Here is a 24,445-nt window from a genome sequence, read left to right as displayed (position 1 = left end):
CTCAGTTCGTCCCCATGCTTAATCCAGAGATACCATGGACAATTTTATACCACTCCACTTTTCTGATTGCGACCGAGGTCAACTTGGCACACGTTAAGTAACCTTTACTGGTCTGTATGACTCAATCAGTCACTGCATAAGCTAGGTAGGTCAGTGGAGCTGAAAACCTATTGCTCAAGCAAAATGATTTATAAAAAAAAACAGAAGCAGAAATGGCTACTGTGCTGATTTACAAAATCATGGCCGTGACTCACTGCATGTGAACTACTTCCGAAAAAGATCTTTCCAACTGTTGCGGCGTGATACATCAGCTCAAGTCTTTCTTTCTCTTTAGGGCAGTGTTAACTTACAAAACTGACATGCACACTTAGTTTCTCTGTGGAGAGACAATTTAATGGGATGTTTCTGAATCACAGCTCAATACTGAGGTCAACAGGCTGTGGGGAGTCGTATCGTGGACTATGATTAAAGTAAATAACGGAACAATTTGGACTTGACGAGTCAAGTCATTTCAAATTTGGGACTAATGCAATTCTTCAGTCATTGTTCACCCTGTGTTAGATTGTGGCTTAAATTCTGAATTTGGAGACTTGCTTTGCTATTGATGAAAATTCTGCCGCACCCTTAGTGATCTCAGCAACTAACTTGCAGCGCCACATTAGCAGTCAACAAAGCAAGTGAGGAAAACGCAGATTTTTAGTTTGATCGCTGGGTCCTGGTATTTACAGGGAGGATGCAGGGGACTGCGGGAAACATAAACAGTGAGGCTTTGGTCTTGGAGGGTCTTGCCGAATTTAACAGGAGGACCTCATTATAATCTTCCTCCTCTGTTTGTTGCCGAGCTGCCAGCCACATTGGCAGGCTGGGTGACTGACGGGCAGGAAAACCAGCTGCAGGGGGCTTCAAGCAGATTTGAAGGCATTCAGTCCCTACCCATCATGAGGGATCAAGGCTGGAGATTGGTGCGGGAGGGGGTGGGGGTAGCTTGGGATCAGGGTGGAGATGAGAGAGAGAGAGAGAGAGAGAGAGAGAGAGGAGTTCATTGCTGTCTTGTCATTGAGGGTTAATATTGAGGTATTGGTCTCCAGTTTGCATTAAAAATGTCCAGACCGTCCACACAAAAATATGATTGTTCAAGTTGTGATCCAACATATGATATTAACACCGATGTTATAAAGGCAATTGAATATTTGCTATTTTATTGTGACTACACAGAATGTGAGAAAATGTTTCCTTCTGCAATTTGTTTTTGGAAACTAGGTGAACTCTGGAGATTTCAATAAAATGAAAAGCAATTTCAAACGGCTGGAGATAAGGAGACAGCCCTGTGCCTCCCATCAGCTCAGTAAACAATCATAATGAACAGCAGAGTGACTGTCATCTATGATAAAGTGTTTGCTAAACACTGGTAGGATGTTGTTTTCGTGAATTAATGTTACCGAGGGTTTGCTCACTGTTACCATTTAATGAATTGTCACATTTAAACAACGTGAAAGAATGGTATTTGCTGCTGTAACAACAACATACAAATTCAATCCAATTATCAAGCAAATCCTAATCACATAGGCTTTACCAGAGAGCTCAGCATCTGAATGATCACATCTTTTGCTTTCCACTGCAATGTTTAAATCATTTTTGGTGTTAAATGTCAGATTTTGAAGTAATCATACACCTCAGAAGCTTCTGGATTGAACTTATGCTTATTTTGCAGATCTCAAATGATGACAAGAGCGCCAACATCGTCCTATTGCCTCAGGTTCGGGGGGGGGGGGGGAGAAATAAAGTGGCCACAGTTCCTCCCTCCTCCCCTTTATTCAATGACCCTTTCTGGTCAGTGTCTGATTGTGTGGATATTGGCTGTGGATGGGTTGAGGTGATTTCTAATGTTCTCTGATCCCTCTCTTGCTCCCCCTGATGACAACTAGCGCTTGCTCACATGCACTTTGTAAGAGTTATGAAACTGTGATTAAGGGCTGAATTATTTAGCATGCTGTGCTTCTCACTCCCCTGGCTAAAAGGTTGATGGGGGCGGTGCCCGCTCAGGGGAAGGACAGCAGGGCTGCAATCATTCAATGGCCAATAGGCTGGAGATGGGACTTCTGCCCTCAGGGACAATAAGTTCTGCCTCAGAAAGGTGCCGACTAATCAGAGGCTGGCACCTCTTTATGTAATGGTAGTGCCAGCAGGAGCTGTGGCTGATGTGTTGGGTGCTCTGGATCCGTGGAACACATACAGGCCACCAACACTTAAAATAGTGCAACACTATTTTGTTAAATTAGAAACTGTTGAACATACTTTCACTGTGAGTTAACACGATGTTAGATTATACTACAGACCTATGCCTGTCCGAACCAGTCTATGCACTCAGTACATGGTGAGGATCTGTGCTGTAAGCTGTAAGCTCTGTCCTTGTAGGAGGCTGCATGCCGAATGAGCGGGAACTCTAATGCCCCCTGTCTTTATAGTGAGTGTGCTCTAACTGGTGATTGGCTGCGGTGTTGTGTGTGTTGATTGGTCTTGCTGTGTGTCCATCAGTGTGTGTGTATCTGCACCATGATATACTGGTGTATATTATGACAGTGGCCACTGCCACTACTGCACCCGGGCAATGAAATAGCAAGCTGCGATGGTTCAGAACTTTGTAAGTTTGGGGGCTGGTGAGAGGGTTGGGAGCTGAGGTTTGAAAGGCCATGAGGGGAGTGTAACCTGGAGGTTACATCTTGGGGAGGTCATCTTTTGATGGGCCCACAGTGCTAGTTAAGGAGGGACAAGCCCTCACCCATCACTAGCCAACACAGGGAAACCTGCTAGGCTGGCTGTATGGAATGAGTTTCTCCCACCATCAATTTAATAACGGCGGTGATGGGGGAGGTGCTTAAGCGGACATTCATTGTCAATTAAGGGCTTCAATTGGCCCACTGACAGGCTGTAGCCCCCACCTCCCCCGCGTCACCCTGCACTTGTATAATTACAATTGGGGCAAGGGTGAGGGGATAGGCAGCAGGCAAGCCACCTGCTGATTTAAAATGCCCATGGATTTAAAATGCCCATGCCTTCAAACCCGTTGCTGGTGGAGTGTTAAATCTAGTCCTATGAGTGGAAAGTCAACGAACATGTTTTGTCCTCCAAAGCCGAGGGGCGCCAAAGCAAACCGCAGTGACCCTACTGCTCTTTCTTGGTCTATTGCCTGAGTACCACATGTCACAGTGCAGTTGGCCTACGCCAAAAGGGGATGTGTGTATCTTGTTCATTATCCCTTACCCGGCGGCAGTGATGTTCACATATAAATCACCATCACTAGTGAGGTTACGATGTGCATCTGTTACGAGTGTTTATAACTGCGAAACAATTGGGTATATAAGCTACACCTCCTATCTCTGGTAAAACAGTGCATACATTTGCCCCATATTATGAGCAATGATAGCAAAATGAGGTTTATGCCTTTCAGGAAAACGGTAATGAAATGGAATTCAAAAAATCCTTTGGGCTTTCTTGCAGTGGGGCTAAACCAGATGAAGTAGTGCACACTCTATATTCTACTTTGCAACACTCAGAATCACTAAACTTTTGACAGCGAGGGTTATTTGAAAGCTATAAAATTCATGTCAAAAAGAATGAGGCCGTGTCAAGCATGGGAATGAAGTCAGACAATCTATGCTCTGTGTATCTGAAAGATACCAGCAGCTCCTGAACGTTGATAATTTGTCCCCACATCAAAATCGGAACACAAACCTACCCAGTGTGAAAGTACTTGTGGCTTCAGTAGAAATTCAACCCAAGATTCTAGTTCCTGTTCCACATTCAGTGACCCATGTTGGATGCACACAAGATCCTGTTGAGAGCTTGGCAAAACTCACACTCACTAATAGCGAAAGGTTTTTGGGAAGTGCAACAAAAGGGTTATGAACCCATCTGGTGGCATCGGAGAGAGTATTCAGGGAAAAAAAAGGAAAAATAACGCAGGATATTAACAGAAAACAGGAAGAGAAAAATCATATTACCCTGTTTGACATTACAAATTCAATCCAATAGTCTGAGGAATATTGTAAAATTTTATCCTCACTTATTACAGTTTCTCAAGTACCCCACTGCTCCCACCCCTCCCAATCTCATTGAGAGACCAGTCAGGTGTTCTGATCCCTTCAGATTTTTTCCTGCTTTTATTCAATCATGGGATGTGGGCGCCGTTAGCTAGTCCAGCATTTACTGCCTATCCCTAATTACCCTTGAAAGCTGCCTTCTTGAATCGCTGATGTCCATGTGTTGTAGAAACATCCACAATGCTGTTAGGGAGAAAGTTCTAGGATTTTGACCCAGTGGCAGTGTGGGAACCATGATATATTTCCACGTCAGAATGATGTGTAACTTGGAGGGGAACTTGAGGTGTTCCCATGCATCTGCTGCCCTTGTCCTTCTTGGTGTTTTGGAAGATGTAGTTGAAGAAGCCTCAGTGAATTGCTGCATAGATGTTATGTGCCGTTGTTACTATGCGTTGATGGTGGAGAAAGTGAATGTTTAATGTGACGCCAATCAAGAGGGATGCTTTGTTCTGGATGCTGTTGAGCTTTTTGAGTTCTGTTGGAACTGCACTCATCCAGGCAAGTGGACCGTATTCATCACATTCCTGACTTGAGCCTTGTAGATGGCCAGGCTTTGGGGAGTCAGAAAGTGAGTGACTTGCCACAGATTTCCCAGCCTCAGACCTGCTCTGGTAGCCACTGACTCCCCAAAGTATTTATATGGCTGGTCTAGTTCAGTTCCTGGCCACTGGTAACCTCCAAGATGTTGATAGAGGGGGATTCAATGAGGGTAATGCCATTGATTTCTCTTGTTGGAGATGGTCATTGCCAGGCATTTGTGTGGCACAAATATTACTTGCCAGTCATTAGCATAAGCCTGAATGTTGCCCCGGTCTTGCTGCATATGGACACAAACAGTACCCGAGGACTCACGAATTGTGCGATCGTCCCCACTTCTGACCTTATGATGAAGGAAAAGTCACTCATGAAGCAGCTGAAGATGATTGGGCCCAGGACATGACTGAAGAACTCCTTCAGCATTCTAACGGGACTGAGATAATCGACCTCCAATAACCATAATTATCTTTCTTTGTGCGAGTATGACTCCAACCAGTGAAGAGATTTCTCTCCCAGTTCCCACTGACTAGGGTGTACATCATGTTCAAGCAGTTACAGCATTCTGGTCAAACCATATCTTGAGTACTGTGCACAATGGTGATCAAAAATTTGCAGGGAAGTCATTGCTGGCAGCAAGATAAGAGCCATGAGGTTGTTCCCTCGTGTAAAGGTCCAAGTTTTGTTGAAAGTTTGAGAAACTAGAGTCACTGGACCACATTGGCAATAAAAGTCTCATCTCCTTTGGCGAAGTTGTTGGCTTCAGCAGTGTAATGGTTAAATGGGTACTGGTCGGCTTCTATTATCACCCTAAGAGTGCTCTGAATGTGTGGCCTTTTAGCAACTGCCCATTCTTGATGTGAGAGATTGAGCGATGAGTGTTTGTGCGCTATTAGACTGTGTAGGGATTTGCAGTTGATCCAACTCTACCTTTTCCCAACTTCAGTGAATAAACACTTTACGAATCATGATTATGATGCACCACATGGACTATGATGGCTTTTTGTCTCCCTCCAACAGGTATGCAAACAAACCTCTATTAAGGTTCTCGCTCAGACCTACCTGGTGATGCTTTTACTTAATACGCTATAAGAGCAGCTTTCAGAGCCTTTTTAAAATATCTGTCTACAGTATACACTACAGTAAGTCACCAAGACCTCCGCAGTCTCAGTGCTTCCTAGACTCCACCACCTATAAGGACAAGGGCAGCAGGTATATGGGAACACTTATTACCTTGAAATTCCATTTCAGTTCTCACACCATCCTGCCTTGAGCCCACATCAGCTATTTCTTCTTCATCGCTGCGTTAAAATCCTGGAATTCCCTTTCTAAAAGCATTGGGGAACCATAATGGCTGCAGCAGTGAAAAAAGAGAGCCCACCACCACATTTTTCAGGGTTACTAGGGATGGCAATAAATGCCGGCCTTTCCATCAACTCTCGCGATCAGAGAATGAATAAAATACACCTCTTTCCTGATTTAATATACCAACTTTAAAAAAAAAAATATTTTCTTTAAGAGTACCCAATTCATTTTTTCCAATTAAGGGACAATTTAGTGTGGCAAATCCACCTATCCTGCACATCGCTGGGTTGTGGGGGTGAAACCCACGCAGACACAGGGAGAATGTGCAAACTCCACACGGACAGTGACCCAGAGCCGGGATCGAACCTGGGACCTTGGTGCCGCGAGGCAGCTGTGCTAACCACTGCGCCACCGTACCGCCCTTTAATGTACCAACTTTATGCAGCAAAATGATTGTCGCTCTCATTAAATTCCCAACTTTCCTTCCTCACACCAGTACCAAATCTGCAGACAGATGACAATATAGCCAACATGTAGAAACTTCTTTCTGATGGAGAACATTAACTAAAATAACACTGCCCTGGGAAGAATTCAGCAAGAGTTTTAATTCATTATATTTCACATTATGTGAAGAGGAAAATTATTTGTATTAATAAAAAAAAATCCTTCCTGAATAGGCTAATAAAATGAAATCCAATTTCAAATGACTCAAGATAAGACGACAGCTACACAACTTCCATCAGCTCAGCAAACAGTAATAATGAACAGCGAGGTGACTGTCATCTGTGATAAAGCACTCCTATTAGCCATCCTGTTTTTATATTAATGTTAATTATAACACACATACAGTAATGGATTATTGAGTTTTTATCTGTATTAAGAACACCAACGGTAAACATGCCAACAAAATGCCATCTTCCTTTTATTAATTAGATGAAGGTAAGTTTCAGTGTGAGAGAGTTCTCTTAAGATGCACCTTCTGGGACATGGCTAAACCACAGGCACCTTTTTGGGACTGATGCTATTAAAGAGCATCACAAGACCAGCACACCCCAGTTACAATGCCAACTCTGTTTTTTTCACTGGCAAGGGTAAATGGCACTTTTGCTTGTGTTCTGTTTTCAATTGAGATCGAAAGTAGTCAAAATTCAGCTTAGGTGGTGCCAATGGCCATGCACAGGGAGTCATTGTAAAGCCTTGCCCTAGTGGTAGCAATGAGTCAGAAGTAACGATTGCAAGTCCTACACCTGGGGCGGGATTCTCCGCAATCGGCGCGATGTCCACCGACCGGCCCCAAAAACGGCGCGAATCAGTCCGGCATCGTGCCGCCCCAAAGATGCGGAATTCTCTGCATCTTGGGGGACCAAGCCCTCACCTTGAGGGGCTAGGACCCCGCCGGACTGATTTCCGCCCCGCCAGCTGGCGGGAAAGGCCTTTGGTGCCCCACCAGCTGGCACGGACATGACTTTGCCGTGCGGCGCATGCGCGGGAGCGTCAGCGGCCGCTCACAGCATCAGCGGCCGCTCACAGCATCCCCGCGCATGCGCAGTGGAGGGGGTCTCTTCCGCCTCCGCCATAGTGGAGACCATGGCGAAGGCGGAAGGAAAAGAGTGCCCCCACGGCACAAGCCCACCCGCGGATCGGTGGGCCCCGCTTGCGGGCCAGGCCACCGTGGAGGCACCCCCGGGGCCAGATCGTCCCGCGCCCCCCCAGGACACCGGAGCCCGCCTGCGCAGCCTTGTCCCGCCGTTCGAAAGGTGGTTCAATCCACGCCGGCTGGCATGGGTTGACAGCGGCGGGACTTTGGCCCATCGCGGACCGGAGAATCGGCGGGGGATTTCCACCGACCGGCGCAGCGCGATTCCCGCCCCCGCCGAATCTCCGGTGGCGTAGAATCCGGGACACGGCGGGATTCACGCCGGCCCCCGACGATTCTCCGACCCGGTGGGGGGGGGTTGGAGATCGCGCCCCAGGTCATCATCCGAGGCTGCATTGGGGCAATGCTTCATTATTAGAGGAGCTGTCAGATGAGACATCAAACTCCGGGCACTTCTGCCCTCTCAGGCAAAAGAATATTTGAAAAAGAGCAAATCTACTGTCCCAGCACCCTGGCCAACATAAATCTCGCAATTAACATCTTCAGAAACAAACTAACTGGCCATTTACCAGATTGCAGTTTGTACGGCCTCGCTGTGCACAAATAGGCTTCCACAATTGCCGATGAAACAATAGTTACAACAAAACAAAACCCTTTACTTATAAAGAGCCTTTTAAAAAATAATTTCAAGGGTTGTAGGCATCCCTGGTAAGGCCAACATTTGCTGCCCAACACCAACAGTCTTTGGGCTGAGTGGTTTGCTGGGCCATTTCAGAGGGCAGTTAGGAGTTAACCACACTGATGTGATTCTGGATTCACATGTAGACCAGACTGGGCAAGGATGGAAGACTTTCTTTCCTACGGCCATTCGTGAACCAGATGTGTTTTTCGGTCAATCGGTGATAGTTATCACGATCACCAATACTGAGACTAAGGGCAGCACGGTGGCACAGTGGTTACCACTGCTGCCTCACGGTGCCGAGGTCCCAGGTTGAATCCCTGGGTCATTGTCCGTGTGGAGTTTGCACATTCTCCCTGTGTTTGCGTGGGTTTCGCCCCGACAACCCAGGGTAGGTGGATTGGCCACGCAAAATTGCCCCTTCATTGGAAAAAATGAATTGGGTACCCTAAGTTTATTTAAAATAACAATACGGAGATGAGTTTTTACATTCTAGATTTTATTAATTTAATTTAAATTCCAGTTGTGCCTGTGCGTTTTGAACCTGTGCCCCCAGAGAATTAGCCTGATTGTCAGGATTACTAATCCACTATGACTTCTTTGCCACTGCCTCTGCCCCAACATCAAAAGAATGTGCTGGGCCTGAATTTTTAGAATGGCGGGGGAACATAGCCCCGTTGACTCCGGCTATCCCGCAGGTACTTCATGCTCAAATGAGCATCGATTGGCATTTGGTGGGACGTCCATCCCTCACTCGAGAGGAAGTCCCGCCTTGGTCTAATACAGGTAGGGAATGTACAGTGAATGGTAGAACACTCAAGAGCATTGACAGTCAGAGAGATCTAGGTGTACAGGTCCACAGGTCACTGAAAGGGGCACACAGGTGGAGAAGGCAGTCAAGAAGGCATACGGCATGCTTGCCTTCATTGGCCGGGGTACAAAAATTGGCAAGTCATGTTGCAGCTGTATAGAACCTTAGTTAGGCCACACTTGGAGAATAGTGTTCAATTCTGGTCGCCACACTACCAGAAGGATGTGGAGGCTTTGGAGAGGGTGCAGAAGAGATTTACCAGGATGTTGCCTGGTATGGAGGGCATTAGATGTGAGGAGAGGTTGAATAAACTTGGTTTGTTCTCACTGGAACGAAGGAGGTTGAAGGGCGACCTGATAGAGGTCTACAAAATTACAAGGGGCATAGATAGAGTGGATAGTCAGAGACTTTTTCTCAGGGTAGAGGGGTTAATTACTCGGGGCATAGGTTTAAGGTGTGAGGGGTAAGGTTTAGAGGAGATGTACGAGGCAAGCTTTTTACACAGAGGGTTGTGGGTGCCTGGAACTCGCTGCCGGAGGAGGTGGTGGAAGCAGGGACGATAGTGGCGTTTAAGGAGCAGCTTGACAAATACATGAATCGGATGGGAATAGAGGGATATGGACCCCAGAAGTGTAGAAGATTTTAGTTTAGACGGGCAGCATGATAGGCGCAGGCTTGGAGGGCCGAAGGGCCTGTTCCTGTGCTGTACTTTTCTTTGTTCTTTGGAGAGCTGCCAGTCAATCTAGTTGGCCGGCAACTTACCAGTCTTTGCAGCAGCTGGAAGAGGAACTGCATGGAGCTTCCTGAGACTAACATTGGAATTTTCAAGGCCCCCCATGGTGTGTTTCCTGTGACGGATGCTGCAAAGTCTATGGGCTTTTGCATGGCGTTCCGCTCTGCCATTGGGGAACCAAACAGACGCGAGTGGTTGGACTTCGGCAGGACCAGAAGATCCCACCCTAAGTACTTGGAACTGGAGACCCAGCTAAGTGTCAGAAGTCACAGGGTAAGGAGGATAAGGAAGGCCTGGAGGGGTGGGGGGGGGGGGGGTGCTCACGAAGGGGACAATCAGGGTCTCGGCTGATGTGCATGGGTGGGGAGAGGGAAGGTAAGGAGTCAATGGACCTTGAAAGAGAGGGTGCTCCAGTCAGAAGGGGGCTTTTGATGGAGGTGCCTTCTGCTTTCCCATCAAAGAATTTTCCTTAATTTTGGGTTTCCCCCATGGCGTTTCAATCTGCCCCCCAACCTGAAAACTGAGGCTGAGTGGGAAACGGCCCATAAGTGGCCATTAGTTGTCTACGTAAGGGCCTCAATTGGAGCAAGAGTGGGCTTTCTGTTTGAGGCCTTGCCCACCACAATGTAAAATCGGTGTGAGGTTGGGGTGGGCGGGTCCCTGCAATTTCCTCATATCTATGCACCTCCAATTCTCACCCCCCTGCCTAGAAACCTGCGGGGTAGCGGTGGCGGGAACACAAAATTCTGGCCCAAGGCTTCACAGATGCATACAGGAGAAACAGACATTGAACCAAACGTGGTGGTATTCGGTGGAATGTCAGAGGTGGGTTTCAAGGAAGGAACTAAAGGAAGAAAGGGACATGAAACATTAAAAGGGAATTCCAGATTTTAGGATTGAGATGCCTGAAGGAATACCAAAGGTGTGATGAAGTTAGGAGAAGGAGTGAACAAGAGGATACGGTCCAATGAATGAAACGTTTGGCGGTGGTGGATTGTAGACCTGAAGGAGGTTATTGAGAAAGGATGTGGAGATGCCGGCGTTGGACTGGGGTGAGCACAGTACGAAGTCTTACAACACCAGGTTAAAGTCCAACAGGTTTGTTTCGATGTCACTAGCTTTCGGAGCGCTGCTCCTTCCTCAGGTGAATGAAGAGGTATGTTCCAGAAACACATATTTAGACAAATTCAAAGATGCCAAACAATGCTAGGAATGCTTTGAATGCCAAACCATAAGCCGTGGGACAGCCTACTTCAACCTTGCTGTCTCTCTCCTGTTTGAAGAGGATCTTTGGGGGACTCTAAAGGCAGCAATGTAGGAGTGGCAATGATCAGATTGATAAGGGCGGAATCAACTGAGGGTAGTCCCATTAAGCTGGACAATAGAGCTAAGAGTGATTGGATGGCGATTGATCATGTTAAAGATTGCAGAGAAGTTGAGGAATACATGGGGAGATAATCCATTGACAGTCACAGGCCCAGTGAATGCCATTTGCAACTTGGTTAACAATCTCTCAGTGTTGTGGTAGGCAGGGAGGGGGAAGAGTGCGTGCTAGGGTCTGAGGGAGTGAAATAAAGAAGAGAATATGAACTCTAGCTTGCAAATGAAGCAAAGCAGGTTAATTTAGACAATGTTAAATGAACATTGGTTTATTTTGTACAATAATAAGTTCAGTGTGTCAATCAAAATTAAGATCGATAAAACCTTCATCAAAGGAGCTCGATACTTACACTGTGTTGTAGGCAGACTGGAGAAAAAACCCTTCAGTCGTGCCGATAACCATTCCAGGCTCTCCTGTAGATTTGCCAGGGCCTTTAGATCACTGACATCTCTCAGGATTTCATGCTGTGGTATAAGCTTGTCTCCCAAGTTGCCAGTCAACACTTCAGATTCCTTCGCATTGGCAGCTCTGTGTATTATAATCATAATATTTTTTAAACACAAGTCAGGAGGGAAATTAAGGATTCAGGAATAATAACCTCTTTTGACCAACTTCACTATTAAAAGCATTTAACATTCTCTGCTGTTTCAAAGAAATGAGCACGGTAGGTTTATAATGCAGAGCACCTCTAGGGTACTCTAATGTTCAATATTGGTCACAAAGTAATCAAAGATATAAAGGGTGTTTATTTTTTACTTATTCATTACATTTTGCTTTAATCATCTTGAAAAAAATAGTTCACCTTTGTTACTCAGTTAACATGAAGGGGACTATACGTTATTCACCTACAGGGCGAGAACGGAGATTTTTTTCCATGGGATGTGGGCTTCGCTGGCATTAGTTACCCATTCTTAATTACTCTCGAGAAGGTGGTGGTGAGCTGCCTTCTTGAACCTCCATGTGATGTAGGTACAGCCACAGTGCTGTTAGGCAGGGAGCTCCAGGATTTTGACCCAGTTACAGCAAAAGAACAACAAAATATTTCCAAGTCAGGATGGTGAGTGGCTTGGAGGGGAACTTGCAGGTGGTGGTGTTCCCTGGTGTCTGCTGCTCTTGTCCTTCTAGATGGTAGCAGTTATGGGCTTGGAAGGTTCTGCCTGAGGAACTTTAGTGAGTTCCTGTACGGCATCTTGTAGATGGTACACACGGATACCACTGTGCATCCGTGGTAGAGGGCATGTTTGTAGATGGGATGTCAATCAAGTGGCCTGTTTTGGCCTGATTGTGAGTGTTGTTGGAGCAGCACTCATCCAGGCAAGTGGAAGAGTATCCCATTCACCATAGGATTCTTGGCCTCTGACCTGCTCTTGCAGCCACAGTATTTATATGCCTAGTTCAGTACTGTTTCTGGTCAATGGTAACCCCCCACAGGATATTGATAGTGGGGTTTCAGTAATGGTAATACTACTGAATGTTAATGGTGATGGTTAGATTCTCTCTTGTTGGGGATGGTCATTCCCTTGCATTTGTATGGCGTGAAATGTTAACTTGCCACTTGTCAGCCCAAGTTTGGATATTTTCCATGCCTTGCTGCATTTGGACAAAGACTGCTTTAGTATCGGAGGAGTGGCGAAAGGTGCTGAACATTGTGCAGTCATCAGCGATCATCCCCATTTCTGACCTTATGGTGGAAGGAAGGTTATTGATGAAGCAGCTGAAGATGGCTGGGCTGAGGACACAATCCTGAGGAATTCCTGCAGTGATGTCCTTGAACTGAGATAATTGACCTCCAACACCCACAACCATCTTCCATTGTGCCAGGTATGACTCCAACCAACAGAGCTTTCCCCCTAATTCCCACTGAATCCTGATAAGGAGTTTGTTTGCTGCACAGGAAAAAGGGTGAGGGCAGATTTAACAGGTGTTCGACATTATGAAGGTTTTTGATAGAGTAAATAAGGAGTTTCCATGGGCAGGAGGATCAGAAATAGAGGACACAGATTTAAGGTAACTGGCAAAAGGTCCTGAGGGGAAATTAGGAGAATTTTGTTTAAACAAAGCATGCTGTCTGGAATGCACTGTCAGGAAGAGAGAGTCAGTTTTAATAACTTTCACAAAGGAATGGACACATATACTTAAAAAGGAGTAATGTGGTTGCGCTTTGAGGAAAGAGTAGGACAGTGGAACTAATTGCATAACTCTTTCAAAGAGCCAGCACAGGTATGGTGGGCCAAATATCCTGCTTCATGATTCTAAAGACAGAAAATGAAACAGTTGCAGCACCACAGAACGGCAACGCAGTGGAGAAGGTGGCCCATTATCCCAGCTCTCTATAAGAGCAATTTGTCTAGTCCCAATCTCCCACCTTTTCCCCATAGCTCAGGAAGAGTTCTCTTCAGAAAATAATCCAATTCTCTTTTGAAGATCTTGATTGAATCTTCCTGCACCATACTCCCAATCAGTGCATTCCAGATCATTAGCACTCACTGTGTGAATCGTTTTTCCTTATGTCATCATTGTTGAGTAGTAAGTGTGCAACAGAGTGGCAGGCAACATTTGGAGAATGCAATTTGGGGCCAGCTACTTGATATATGGTATTGATGAGTAATCTTTCATCGTCAAGTTCCTTTAAGTATGCCATCTACTCTCGCCAGTGTTCTCAGGTAGCGGTGGTAGCAATGATGCTCTCTCACCCTTTATAAAGACTGTCACAGAAGTTATGTGGTCATTTACCACTAATTACACTTCTTGGATCGATAATCCTAGGAAGGATACAGAGGGTGTCCCCTCCATTTGGCAAAGCATAGCTTTTTACTGAAGCTGAAACACAGTCAAGTGCACACTTCAATGCACTGTCATTCAACTGAACAACCCTCAAAGCCCTTCACAGAGGGCAGCATGATAGCACGGTGGTTAGTACTGTTGCTCCATAGCGCCAGGATCCCAGGTTCGATTCCCGGCTTGGGTCACTGTCTGTGCAGCGGCTGCACGTTCTCCCGTGTCTGCGTGGGTTTGCTCCGTTCGGTGAATCGGACACTCTGAATTCTCCCTCAGTGTACCCGAACAGGCACCGGAGGATGGCGACTAGGGGATTTTCACAGTAACTTCATTACAGTGTTAATGTAAGCCAACTTGTGACAATAAGAAAGATTATTAATTATTATTTGAGGGAGTGGTTATATTGGATTCAACAGCAGATACAGACTATTCATCCCAACTGATGTCTATGTTGCACAGTCTCCTCTGATCTTATTTCCAATCATTCTATCTACACAACCTTGTATTCCATTCTCCATCATGTACTCTTCTAGGCTTACCCTTGAATGCAATTATGCTGGAATTCACTGCTTACGAAGGTGGTGGAAGCAGAGACGATCAGCAAATTCAAAAAGAAATTGGCTGGGTGCTTGGGGAAATAAATTTGCAGGACCATGGGGCAAAATGCGGGAATGGGACTTACTGGGTTGTCCTACAGAGAGGTGGCATGGCATTGATGTGTTAAATAATAGCTCAATGCTATTTGACTCAAACATCGTGTGGTAGAAAGTTTCACTTTTGCATTATTCTGAGTAAGGAAATTCTGATTCATTCATTTTCTCCTGCGCTTAACACTGAGAAAATTAGTTTCAATCAGCAATAAGAAATTCATGAATATGAATCTGTTTTAGTGTCAGTGTCACTGAAGATGATCTATGCAGGCACATCCCTCATCTTCATTTCCCCTTCAGGGTAATGACCAATCAGGGTCAAGCTATACATGTTTTTAGGGTTAAAAATAAAGAACATCTGTGTACTGTAAGGACTTCTCTGTCATGATCAATGTCATAACAAATCAAGATGTATACAATAATGAGGAGCATAGAAAAGATAAATAGTTGTCATCTTTTCCCAGAGATAGAGGAGTGTAGAACTAGAGGGCATAGGTTTAAGGTGTGAGGGGAGAGATACAAAAGAGACCAGAGGGGAAATTTCTTCACACACAGGGTGGTGAGCATCTGGAATGGGCTGCCAGAGGCAGTGGTAGAGGCAGGTACAATTTTGTCCTTTAAAAAGCAGTTAGACAGTTACATGGGCAGGGTGGGTATAGAGGGATATGGGCCAAATGGAGGCAAGTGGGACTAGCTCAATGATAGAAACTGGGCGGCATGGACAAGCTGGGCTGAAGGGCCTGTTTCCATGCTGTAAACGTCTATGATTCTAAACTTCTAAACCTCTCGCGGGCTGTGACGTATTTTGTTTTAGAATATATCTATATGATAAAATAGGAGACAAACATTTCTTCTATACATTATGTCACTTCCTTTCTCTCTCTGGGTCCACGTCAGTCAAATTGCAAAAAATCCTGAAGACGGGGGGGGGGGGGGGGGGGGAACAGCCAGAGCTCATAGAATTTACAGTGTAGAAGGATGCCATTCGGCTCATCGAGTCTACACCAGCCCTTGAAAGAGCATCCTACTTAAGCCCACGCCTCCAACCTATCCCCGTAACCTCACCTAACCTTTGGACACCAAGGGCAATTTAGCGTAGCTAATACACCTAATCTGCACATCTTTGGACTGTGGGGGGAAACCGGAGCACCCGGAGAAACCCACGCAGAGATGGAGAGAACATGCAAACTCTACAAATCAGTCACCCGAGGCTGGAATTGAACCCGGATCTCTGAAGCTGTGAGGCAGCAGTGCTAACCACTGTGCCACCATGCCACCCAATGTGGTTGACTCTTGCTTTGGCAAAGAGTCATCCAGACTCGAAAAGTTAGCTCCCTTTTCTCTCCACAGATGCTGTCAGACCAGCTGAGATTGTCCAGTATTTTCTGTTTCTGTGTTGAGATACAAACATGAGATTGAGTGGCGTTGTTAGTAAAGGATAAAATCAGTGTAATAGTGAGAAAAGATATTGGCTCAGAAAATCGAGACGTAGAATCAGACTGGGTGGAGCTAAGAAGCAATAAGGGGAAGAAAACATGAGTGGGAGCTGTCTCTAGATCGCCAAACAGCAGTGGTAAGATAGGGGACAGCATTCACCAAGAAACTGCAGATGCATGGAGGACGGGTGTTACAGCAATCATTGGTGACTTTAATCTACATATAGATTGGACAAACAAAATTAACAATAATACTGTGGCGCATAAATACCTGGAGTGTGTATGAGATGGTTTTTAAGACCAGTATGTTGAGGAACCACTGGGGAACAGGCTATCCTAGATTTGGTACTGTGCAATGAGAAGGGGTTAATTATTGTGCAGGCTCCTTTAGAGAAGAGTGAACATAGCATGATAGAATTCTTCATTAGGATGAAAAGTGAAGTAGTCCAATCCGGATCTAGGATCCTAAATCTAAATAAAGGAAACTGCCAAGATATGAGAGATGAGTTGGCTCTGATAGATTGGGAAACTTCATTGAAAGGCACGGTGGTAGACAGGCAATGTTGAATATTTAAGGAACAAATGCTTGCTTTGCAACAGTTATATATTCCTTTCTGGTGTAAAAACTCAACAGGAAAAGCAGCCAAACCATGGCTCAAAATCGAGTACAGCATTAGATCTAAAGAAGAATCATTTAAAATTGCTAGAAAAGGGAGCAAGCCAAGGATTGGGAGCAGTTTGAAATTCAGCAAAGGAAGACAAAGACATCGATTAAGAGAGGGAAAATAGAGCATGAGAATAAACTTGCAAGGAACAAAGTGCCGCATAGGAGATTGTTAAATAAGTTAGCCCATGGTGTTAAGGGTAAGATCCTGGCATGGATAGAGGATTGGCTGACTGGCAGAAGGCAAGAGAGTGGGGATAAAGGGGTCTTTTTCAGGATGGCAGCCGCTGACTAGTGCTGGGACCACAACTTTTCACGATATACATTAATGACCTGGAAGAAGGAACTGAAGGGCCTGTTGCTAAGTTTGCAGATGATACAAAGATTGGTAGAGGGACAGGTAGTATTGAGCAAGCAAGGGGGCTACAGAAGGACTTGGACAAGCTAAGAGAGTGGGCAATGAAGCGTCAAATGAAATACAATGTGGAAAAGTATGAGGTTATGCACTTTGGAAGGAGGAATTTAGACATAGACTATTTGCTAAATGCGGAAATGCTGTGGAAATCAGAAGCACAAAGGGACTTGGGAGCCCTTGTTCATGATTCTCTTAAGGTTAACGTGCAGGTTCAGTCGGCAGTTAAGAAGGCAAATGCAATGTTAGCATTCATATCAAGAAGGCTAGAATACAAGACCAGGGAGGTACTTCTGAGGCTGTATAAGGCTCTGGTCAGACTCCATTTGGAGTATTGTGAGCAGTTTTGGGTCCCATATCTAAGGAAGGATGTGCTGGCCTTGGAAAGGGCCCAGAGGAGGTTCACAAGAATGATCCCTGGAATGAAGAACTTGTATGAGGAACGGTTGAGGACTCTGGGTCTGTACTCGTTGGAGTTTAGAAGGATCAGGGGGGATCTTATTGAAACTTACAGGATACTGCGAGGCTTGGATAGAGTGGACATGGAGTGGATGTTTCCACTTGTAGGAAAAACTAGAACCAGAGGACACCATCTCAGACTAAGGGGACGATCCTTTAAAACAAAGACGAGGAGGACTTTCTTCAGCCAGAGGGTGGTGAATCTGTGGAAGTCTTTGCCGCAGAAGGCTGTAGAGGCCAAATCACTGAGTGTCTTTAAGAAAGACATAGATAGGTTTTTGATCAATAAGGGGATCAGGGGTTATGGGGAGAAGGCAGGAGAATGGGGATGAGAAAATATCCAATGAGGAAATAGCCAATGTTGAATGGCGGAGCAGACTCGATGGGCCAAGTGACCTAATTCTGCTCCTATGTCTCATGGAACATAAAAGCCGACTGCAAAAGTGTCTGTAAATATGTAAAAAGAAAAAGATTAGTGAAGACCAATGTAGGTCCTTTACAATCCAAAACAGGAGAATCTAGATGGAAAACAAGGAAAGGGCAGAGTAATTAAACAACTAACTTAGTCAGATCTTCACGGAGGAAGACACAATTCCTAAAGTCCAAAGATGTGTAGGTTAGGTGGATTGACCATGCTAAATTGCCCCTTAGTGTCCAAAAATGCATAGGTCAGGTGGGGCTACAGTGATAGGATGGAGAGTGGGCCTAGGTAGGGTGCTCTTTCAGAGGGTCTATGTAGAGCTGATGGGCCAAATGGCCTCCTTCTGCACTGTAAGAGCTATATGGTCTATGCTTCGAAAATGCCAAGGGACCAAGGGTCTAGTGAGAAGGAGGAATTGAAGGGAATTAGTATTCGTAAAAATATAGGGCGGGATTCTCCGGGCCTTTTCACCAGAATATCCCGCCGAAGTTGACACCCACCACGGGTTCCCCGAAGGTGGCAAGGACAAGGAATGTAAATTGTCATCAATGTCTGCGGGACCAGAAGTTCCCACCAGCAGTCAACGACAAGCCGCCTCTGTGGGGGTATGGAGAATTCCGCCCATCGCGCTGGAGAAATTAATGGGACTAAAAGCTGATAAAATCCCAGGGTCTGACAATCTACATCCCAAGGTACTAAAGGAGGTGGATGCATTGGTTGTCAGCTTCCAAAATTCTGTAGATTCTGAAATAGTCCTGGCAGATTGAAGGATAGCAAATGTAATCCCACTATTTAAAAAAGGAGGGAGGGAGAAAACAGGGAATTACAGAGCCGCTACCTTAACATCAGTAATAGGGAAACTGCTAGAATCTATTACAAAGGATGTGATAACAGAACACTTGGAAAGTTTCAAAAGGATTAGACAAAGTCAACATGGACTTATGAAAGACAAATCATGTTTGACAAACATACTGGAGTTTTGAGGATGTAACTAGTAGAATAGATAAGGCAGAGCCAGTAGATGTGATGTATTTGGATTTTCAGAAAACTTGGTAAAGTCCCACATAAGATATTAGTGTTGTTATGGGCCAGGGTTTAGAGAACTCCAAAGTGTTTCATTGAGTTCACCTGACCCACAACTTTTAATAGATTGTGCTATGGGGAGCACACGGCCCACTCTACAGGTGCGGTACAGCAGAAATGGAAAAGTATTTTTTAAAGCAAAACATGTTTATTCTATGAATTCAAGTTAACCTTTTTAAAACATACAGTGAACATCTTAGCAACCATTAATTCAAATACAACCCCAAAGAATACAACACTAAGTAATCCTTAAGCTGTCCTTTTAACATCCATAAGACTTAAAAAAAAAAAACTTTTAACATAAGCACATCAGGTTAAAGTCACTACTGAGAGCAGTTATTAGTTTTAAATCACCAAATGTCTTTAGATTACAGAGAGACTAATACACCTTCTGGCTGTGACTGCAGCTATCCATCTCTGAAAACGAAACTAAAACACACCCTGCAGCAAACAGCCTAAAACGAAAGTAAAAAGCTGACAGACAGCCTTGCTCCGCCCACACTCTGACATCATTGATAAACACCCATTTCTTAAAGGTACATTTCTTAAACACCCATTTCTTAAAGGTACTTTCACATGACAGTGTGCAAAATTACACATGGGATTGGGGTAATATTTTGGCATGGATTGAGAATTGGTCAGCACAATACATATCAATGATTTCAATGAGAGAACCAAATGTAATATTTCCAAGTTTGCTGGTGACACAAAACTAGATGGGAAGGCAAGTGGATATAAAAAGGCTTTGAGGTGACTTAGGCAAGTTCAGTGACCGGGCAAATACATGGCAGAAGCGGTGTAACATGGAAGAGTGAAGTTATCCACTTTGGTACGAAAACCAGAAAGGTAGAGTATTATTTAAATGATGCTAGATTGGGAAATGTTGATATACAAAAGGACCTGGATGTCCTCGAACACCAGTCACTGAAAGCAAGCCTGCAGTTGCAGTAAGCAGAGAAGAAGCAAATGGTATGTTGGCCTACATTACAACAGGACTCGAGTACAGAAGCAAGAATGTCTTACTGCAGCTGTACAAGGTACGGGAACACACCTGGAGTATTACATGCAGTTTGATCTCCTTACTGGAGAAAGGATATATTTGCCATAGAGAGAGTGCAGGAAAGGTTCACCAAACTGATTCCTGGGATGGCCGGATTGTCGTTTGAGGAGAGATTGCTTAGAATAGGGCTGTATTCACTGGAGTGAATGAGAGGGGATCGCATTGAAATGCATAAATTCTGGCAGGGCTGGACAGACTGGATGGACGATGATGTTCCCCTTTAGTTGGGGAGTCTAGAATAAGGGGTCGCAGTCTCAGGATACGGGATAAGCCCTTTATTACAGGGATGAAGAGAAACCTCTTCGCTCAGAGAGTGGTGAGTTTGTAGAATTCTCTACCATAGAAGGTTGTGGAGGCCAAGTCACTGAATATCTTTAAGGAGGAAACGGATAGATTTCTAGACATTAAGACATCAAGGGATATGGACAGAGAGTGACAGTATTACATCGATATACGGGATGAGCCATGATTATATTTAAGGCAGAGCAGGATCGATGGGTCGAATAGCCTACTCCTGCTCCTATTTTCAATGTTTCTAATGCACCAGATTAATATTTCCTAATCTTACCCAGCTGCCTCGTGACTTCGATTCACACGACTGTCACAATTATCTTGACATGACTTTGGTCAGAGCTATCTGTGTCAGAACTGTGATTGGGTATGGATGTGGGAAGTAATAACGTACTTGAGGATGTAACAGAGAAAAGGATGGTTAGAGATGGTCAATAAATGACAAATAGGTTGAGTGCTGTTTATTTTACTAGGAGTTAATGGCATGAATTTTGAAAAGGAGAGGGATGGTGCTTATACTGGGGAGGAGGGAGGTGGGCAAGATGGTGGCAAATATGAACAGAAGTTTAAATGGCCGAAGGCAGCTCTGGGCAAATGTTTCAGTATATGTGCCAGCTAGCTTAGGGGTCATTACTGGTGAAGGAATGATCAATGATTGGGTGAAGAAGCTTATCAAGGGAACAGAAGGTTTGTCACTCAGAAAAGATGAGCTAGGAGAGGGAAAGAGAAGGTGATGAGGAAGGTGATGAGGCAGATTGATTCTGGTGCTGGAATTAAGGGGAGTTATTTTTTTAAACCAATAATCTCTCCCATCGAATCTCAAATGACATACCAAGAAAGATTCTGACAATGGGTCCAATTTAAATGTTCACTTGGTCCTTCTCAATGGATCACTGATACGCTATATACTTCCAGCATTTGCTGCTTTAGTTCAGATTTCCAAACAGCATAGTTTCTCACCCAGGAACATTCACTTTGCAGAGATTTTGGAGCGAGCAAATATGCACAAGTAACATTATGGCACAGAACTCCCAATTTGTTTCGCCCGTTGCTTCTACCAGACCCTCATCCTCTTCCTTCTCATCCAAAACAATTGCCTGAAGCAAAAATTGCAATTTGCAATTCCAATGAATGATAGTAAATTATTGACAACGTTACACCTAAAAAAATTAATAGCAGGAAGAAATCAGAAAATGGTGTAAATTCTCTGTTAAAAGGTCATTGGTTTGAAAAATTGCCATCTTTCCCCTCCTGCACATAATGCAGCGTTAAAGATTTGTTGAGACATATTTACGGGGCTGCTCAAGTCTCAAACTAATGAATACTGTCATCTGTTGTTCGACTGCAAGATGCTTATTATTACGAAGTGTAACCTTTTTGAAATGGTGAACATATCAGTTGCTTAGAGACCTAAAAGCCAAGAGAAATAACTGGTGAGGACAGCAAGCAGAGTGCTGCTCATCAATTAGCATATTACTAGCTACCCTGCAGCTTTCAATCATATTAAAGGAAAATACTGACAACTTCATAACAATGGGGAGTTGATGTACTGCAACACTTGACCAGAGCCACCCTAGGCCATTTAACCTTTAGTTGCCCACCTCCTTGCCAAATGTTCCATCTCCTCAGTAAAATGGAAGCTGCAACGTGTCAGCAAGTACAATTAATCACTTTTACCCTGCGTCCTTCTCGACACTTAAAAAAGATATTTCTATTTCAGGATTCTGACAGATTGATAAATGGAAGGATGGACCAAGCCAAGGAAGGAGAAATGGAAGTCACTGGTATCACTTGAGTATGTGTTATGTGACCAAAACCCATACCGCCCTTTTAACCTTGTAAAATACAACATGTTTAAGGACCATCTATAATTGTCATCGTTTTCTCAAGGTTTGCAATAGCGAAGGCGGGAGACCTGTTAACCCTTCATGTGTACTTTGATGATATAGATTGATTGTCTTTTAGCGGGGATACTTTCCGCAGTACTGTTAAGATCATTCTGGATGGCGCCTTAATTCCTTCTGGTGTTATTAAACAAAGTGGCGTGTTATCACATGGGGAATCAGACTCTTCAAATTATACAATGATGATACAGGATATTGTGAGGGTCCTTTCTGTTGATTCCCTTATTTCCCCTTTCTTTATTTTTGCCATTATCATTTTTGATCCATGGATGCTTAATGGACATGTATCTTTAAGTCAAGCAGCAGAGGAAATTAGGAATTCAAGCAGTTTCAACATAGTTTATGGTTACAGCAAGACCCAGACTTTGTGGCACTCGTGCGATGAGGAGGGACTCAGTTCGATTGAGCCCCTGACTGAGCTAATGTATAAATTGAGTGTGAGCTTTCCCAAAGACTCGGGAGTTTGAACCAGGCTAGAATGTCATCTGATTTTAAATTTTAATTAGAATTTGTTTTTTTAAAAAAAAAGAGACAGCTGCTTCAGCTTAATTTTTTTGAATCTTCAGTTGCAATTTTTAAATGATTACCGTTCCAGTTTTTGATGTGAGGCTGCAATAGTTGCTTTCTGTGCTGTTGCGAAATGGATAGTTAATTGCCTTGGCTGATTATACTATGTGATTACCTCAAGCCAATCAGGAGGTTAGGTCAAACTGATTTATTTTCGTACTGACTCTAAACATTTTATTAAGACACTGATGATGCTAAACATACATTGAGTTCCTTTATAAGTAAGGTGTGGATTATCATTCAATAAACAGCTCCATGATTCAATGGAATGGAATGCAATGACCAGCGTGCAAACCCCAACTGGCACACTGGAGCCATGGCTGAAGAAACAATATTAACAATATTTCAGTGGATAATATTCCAAAGTTACTTGTTCGCAAAATAAATTGCATTGGTAATTTCTCTCTTTTGAACACTATTGTAACCCACCGCTTTGGATTGAATAACAGAGAGGCAAATTTGAAGACCGTAAGAAATAGGAACAGGAGTAGGCCATTTGGCCCCTCGAGCCTGCTGCACCATTGAGTAGGATCATGGCTGATCTGACATTCCTCACAACGGCTTTACTGCCCTTTCCTTGTAACCCTCAATTTTCTCCTGATCAAGAATCTATCTATCTCAGCCTTAAATATACACACAAGACTCTGTGGCAAGGAGTTCCAAAGACATTCAACCCCCTGGGAGAAAAAATTCCTTCTTATCTCAGTCTTAAATTGGCATTCCTTTATTCTGAGGCTATGCCCTCTGGTCCTAGACTCTCCCATTAGGGGAAACCATCCTCTCAGCATTTGCCCTGTCAAGCCCCTTAAGAATCCTACGTGTTTCAATGAGATCACCTCTCATTTTCTAAATTTGAATTAGAGTCCAAACCCCCTTGAAATAAGGGCCGACATTCCATTAGTCTTCCTGATTACCTGCTGCACCCGTGTGCTAGCTATCTGGGTTTCATGCACAAATACCCACAAGTCCCTTTGTGTTGCAGCTTTCCCCGATTTAAGTAATACTCTGTTCTTTTGTTCTCCCTTCCAAAATGGACAACTTCACATTTTCCCACATTATACTCCATTTGCCAACCTTTTGCCCACTTACTTAACCTATCAATATTTCTTTGCAAACTGCTTGTATCCCTCTCGCAGCTTGCCTTTCCACCTATTTTTGTGTCGTTCTGCAAATTTGGCCACAGGACATTTGCTGCCATCCTCCAAGTCATTAATATATACTGTAAACAGCTGTAGTCCCAGCATTGATCCCTGTGGAACCCCATTGATTACAGGGCGCCAATCTGAAAAAGAACCCCTTATCCCCACTCGCTGTTTCCTGCTGATTAGTCAATACTCTATCCATGACAATATAACACCTCCAAAACCATGGGCTCTTATCTATGACTTAACCTTTTGTGAGGTACCTTGTTGAACACCTTCTGGACGTCCAAATATAAAACATCTATTGTCACAAGTAGGCTTATATTAACACCGCAATGAAGTTACTGTGAAAAGCTCCCAGTCGTTACACTCTGGGAGAATCAGAATGTCCAATTCACCTAACAAGCTGTCTTTCGGGACTTATGGGAGGAAACCGGA

General features: G+C 44.3%; 1 protein-coding gene across 1 annotated transcript in view; it reads right to left on the bottom strand.

Annotated features, from left to right (window-relative positions):
• Nucleotides 1-24,445, bottom strand: part of exoc4 (exocyst complex component 4) — a 707,051-nt gene that overhangs the window by 70,440 nt on the left and 612,166 nt on the right. The window contains exon 13 of the mRNA XM_072471115.1: nt 11,490-11,668. Within this exon, the coding sequence (XP_072327216.1) occupies nt 11,490-11,668 (179 nt within the window). The remainder of the gene's footprint in view (nt 1-11,489; nt 11,669-24,445) is intronic.

The sequence above is a fragment of the Scyliorhinus torazame genome, chromosome 13, assembly GCF_047496885.1.
Source record: "Scyliorhinus torazame isolate Kashiwa2021f chromosome 13, sScyTor2.1, whole genome shotgun sequence".
In the NCBI taxonomy this organism is placed as follows: Eukaryota; Metazoa; Chordata; class Chondrichthyes; order Carcharhiniformes; family Scyliorhinidae; genus Scyliorhinus; species Scyliorhinus torazame.
The sequence above is the reverse complement of the archived record's forward strand: the minus strand, read 5'-3'. Positions and strand labels throughout refer to the sequence as shown.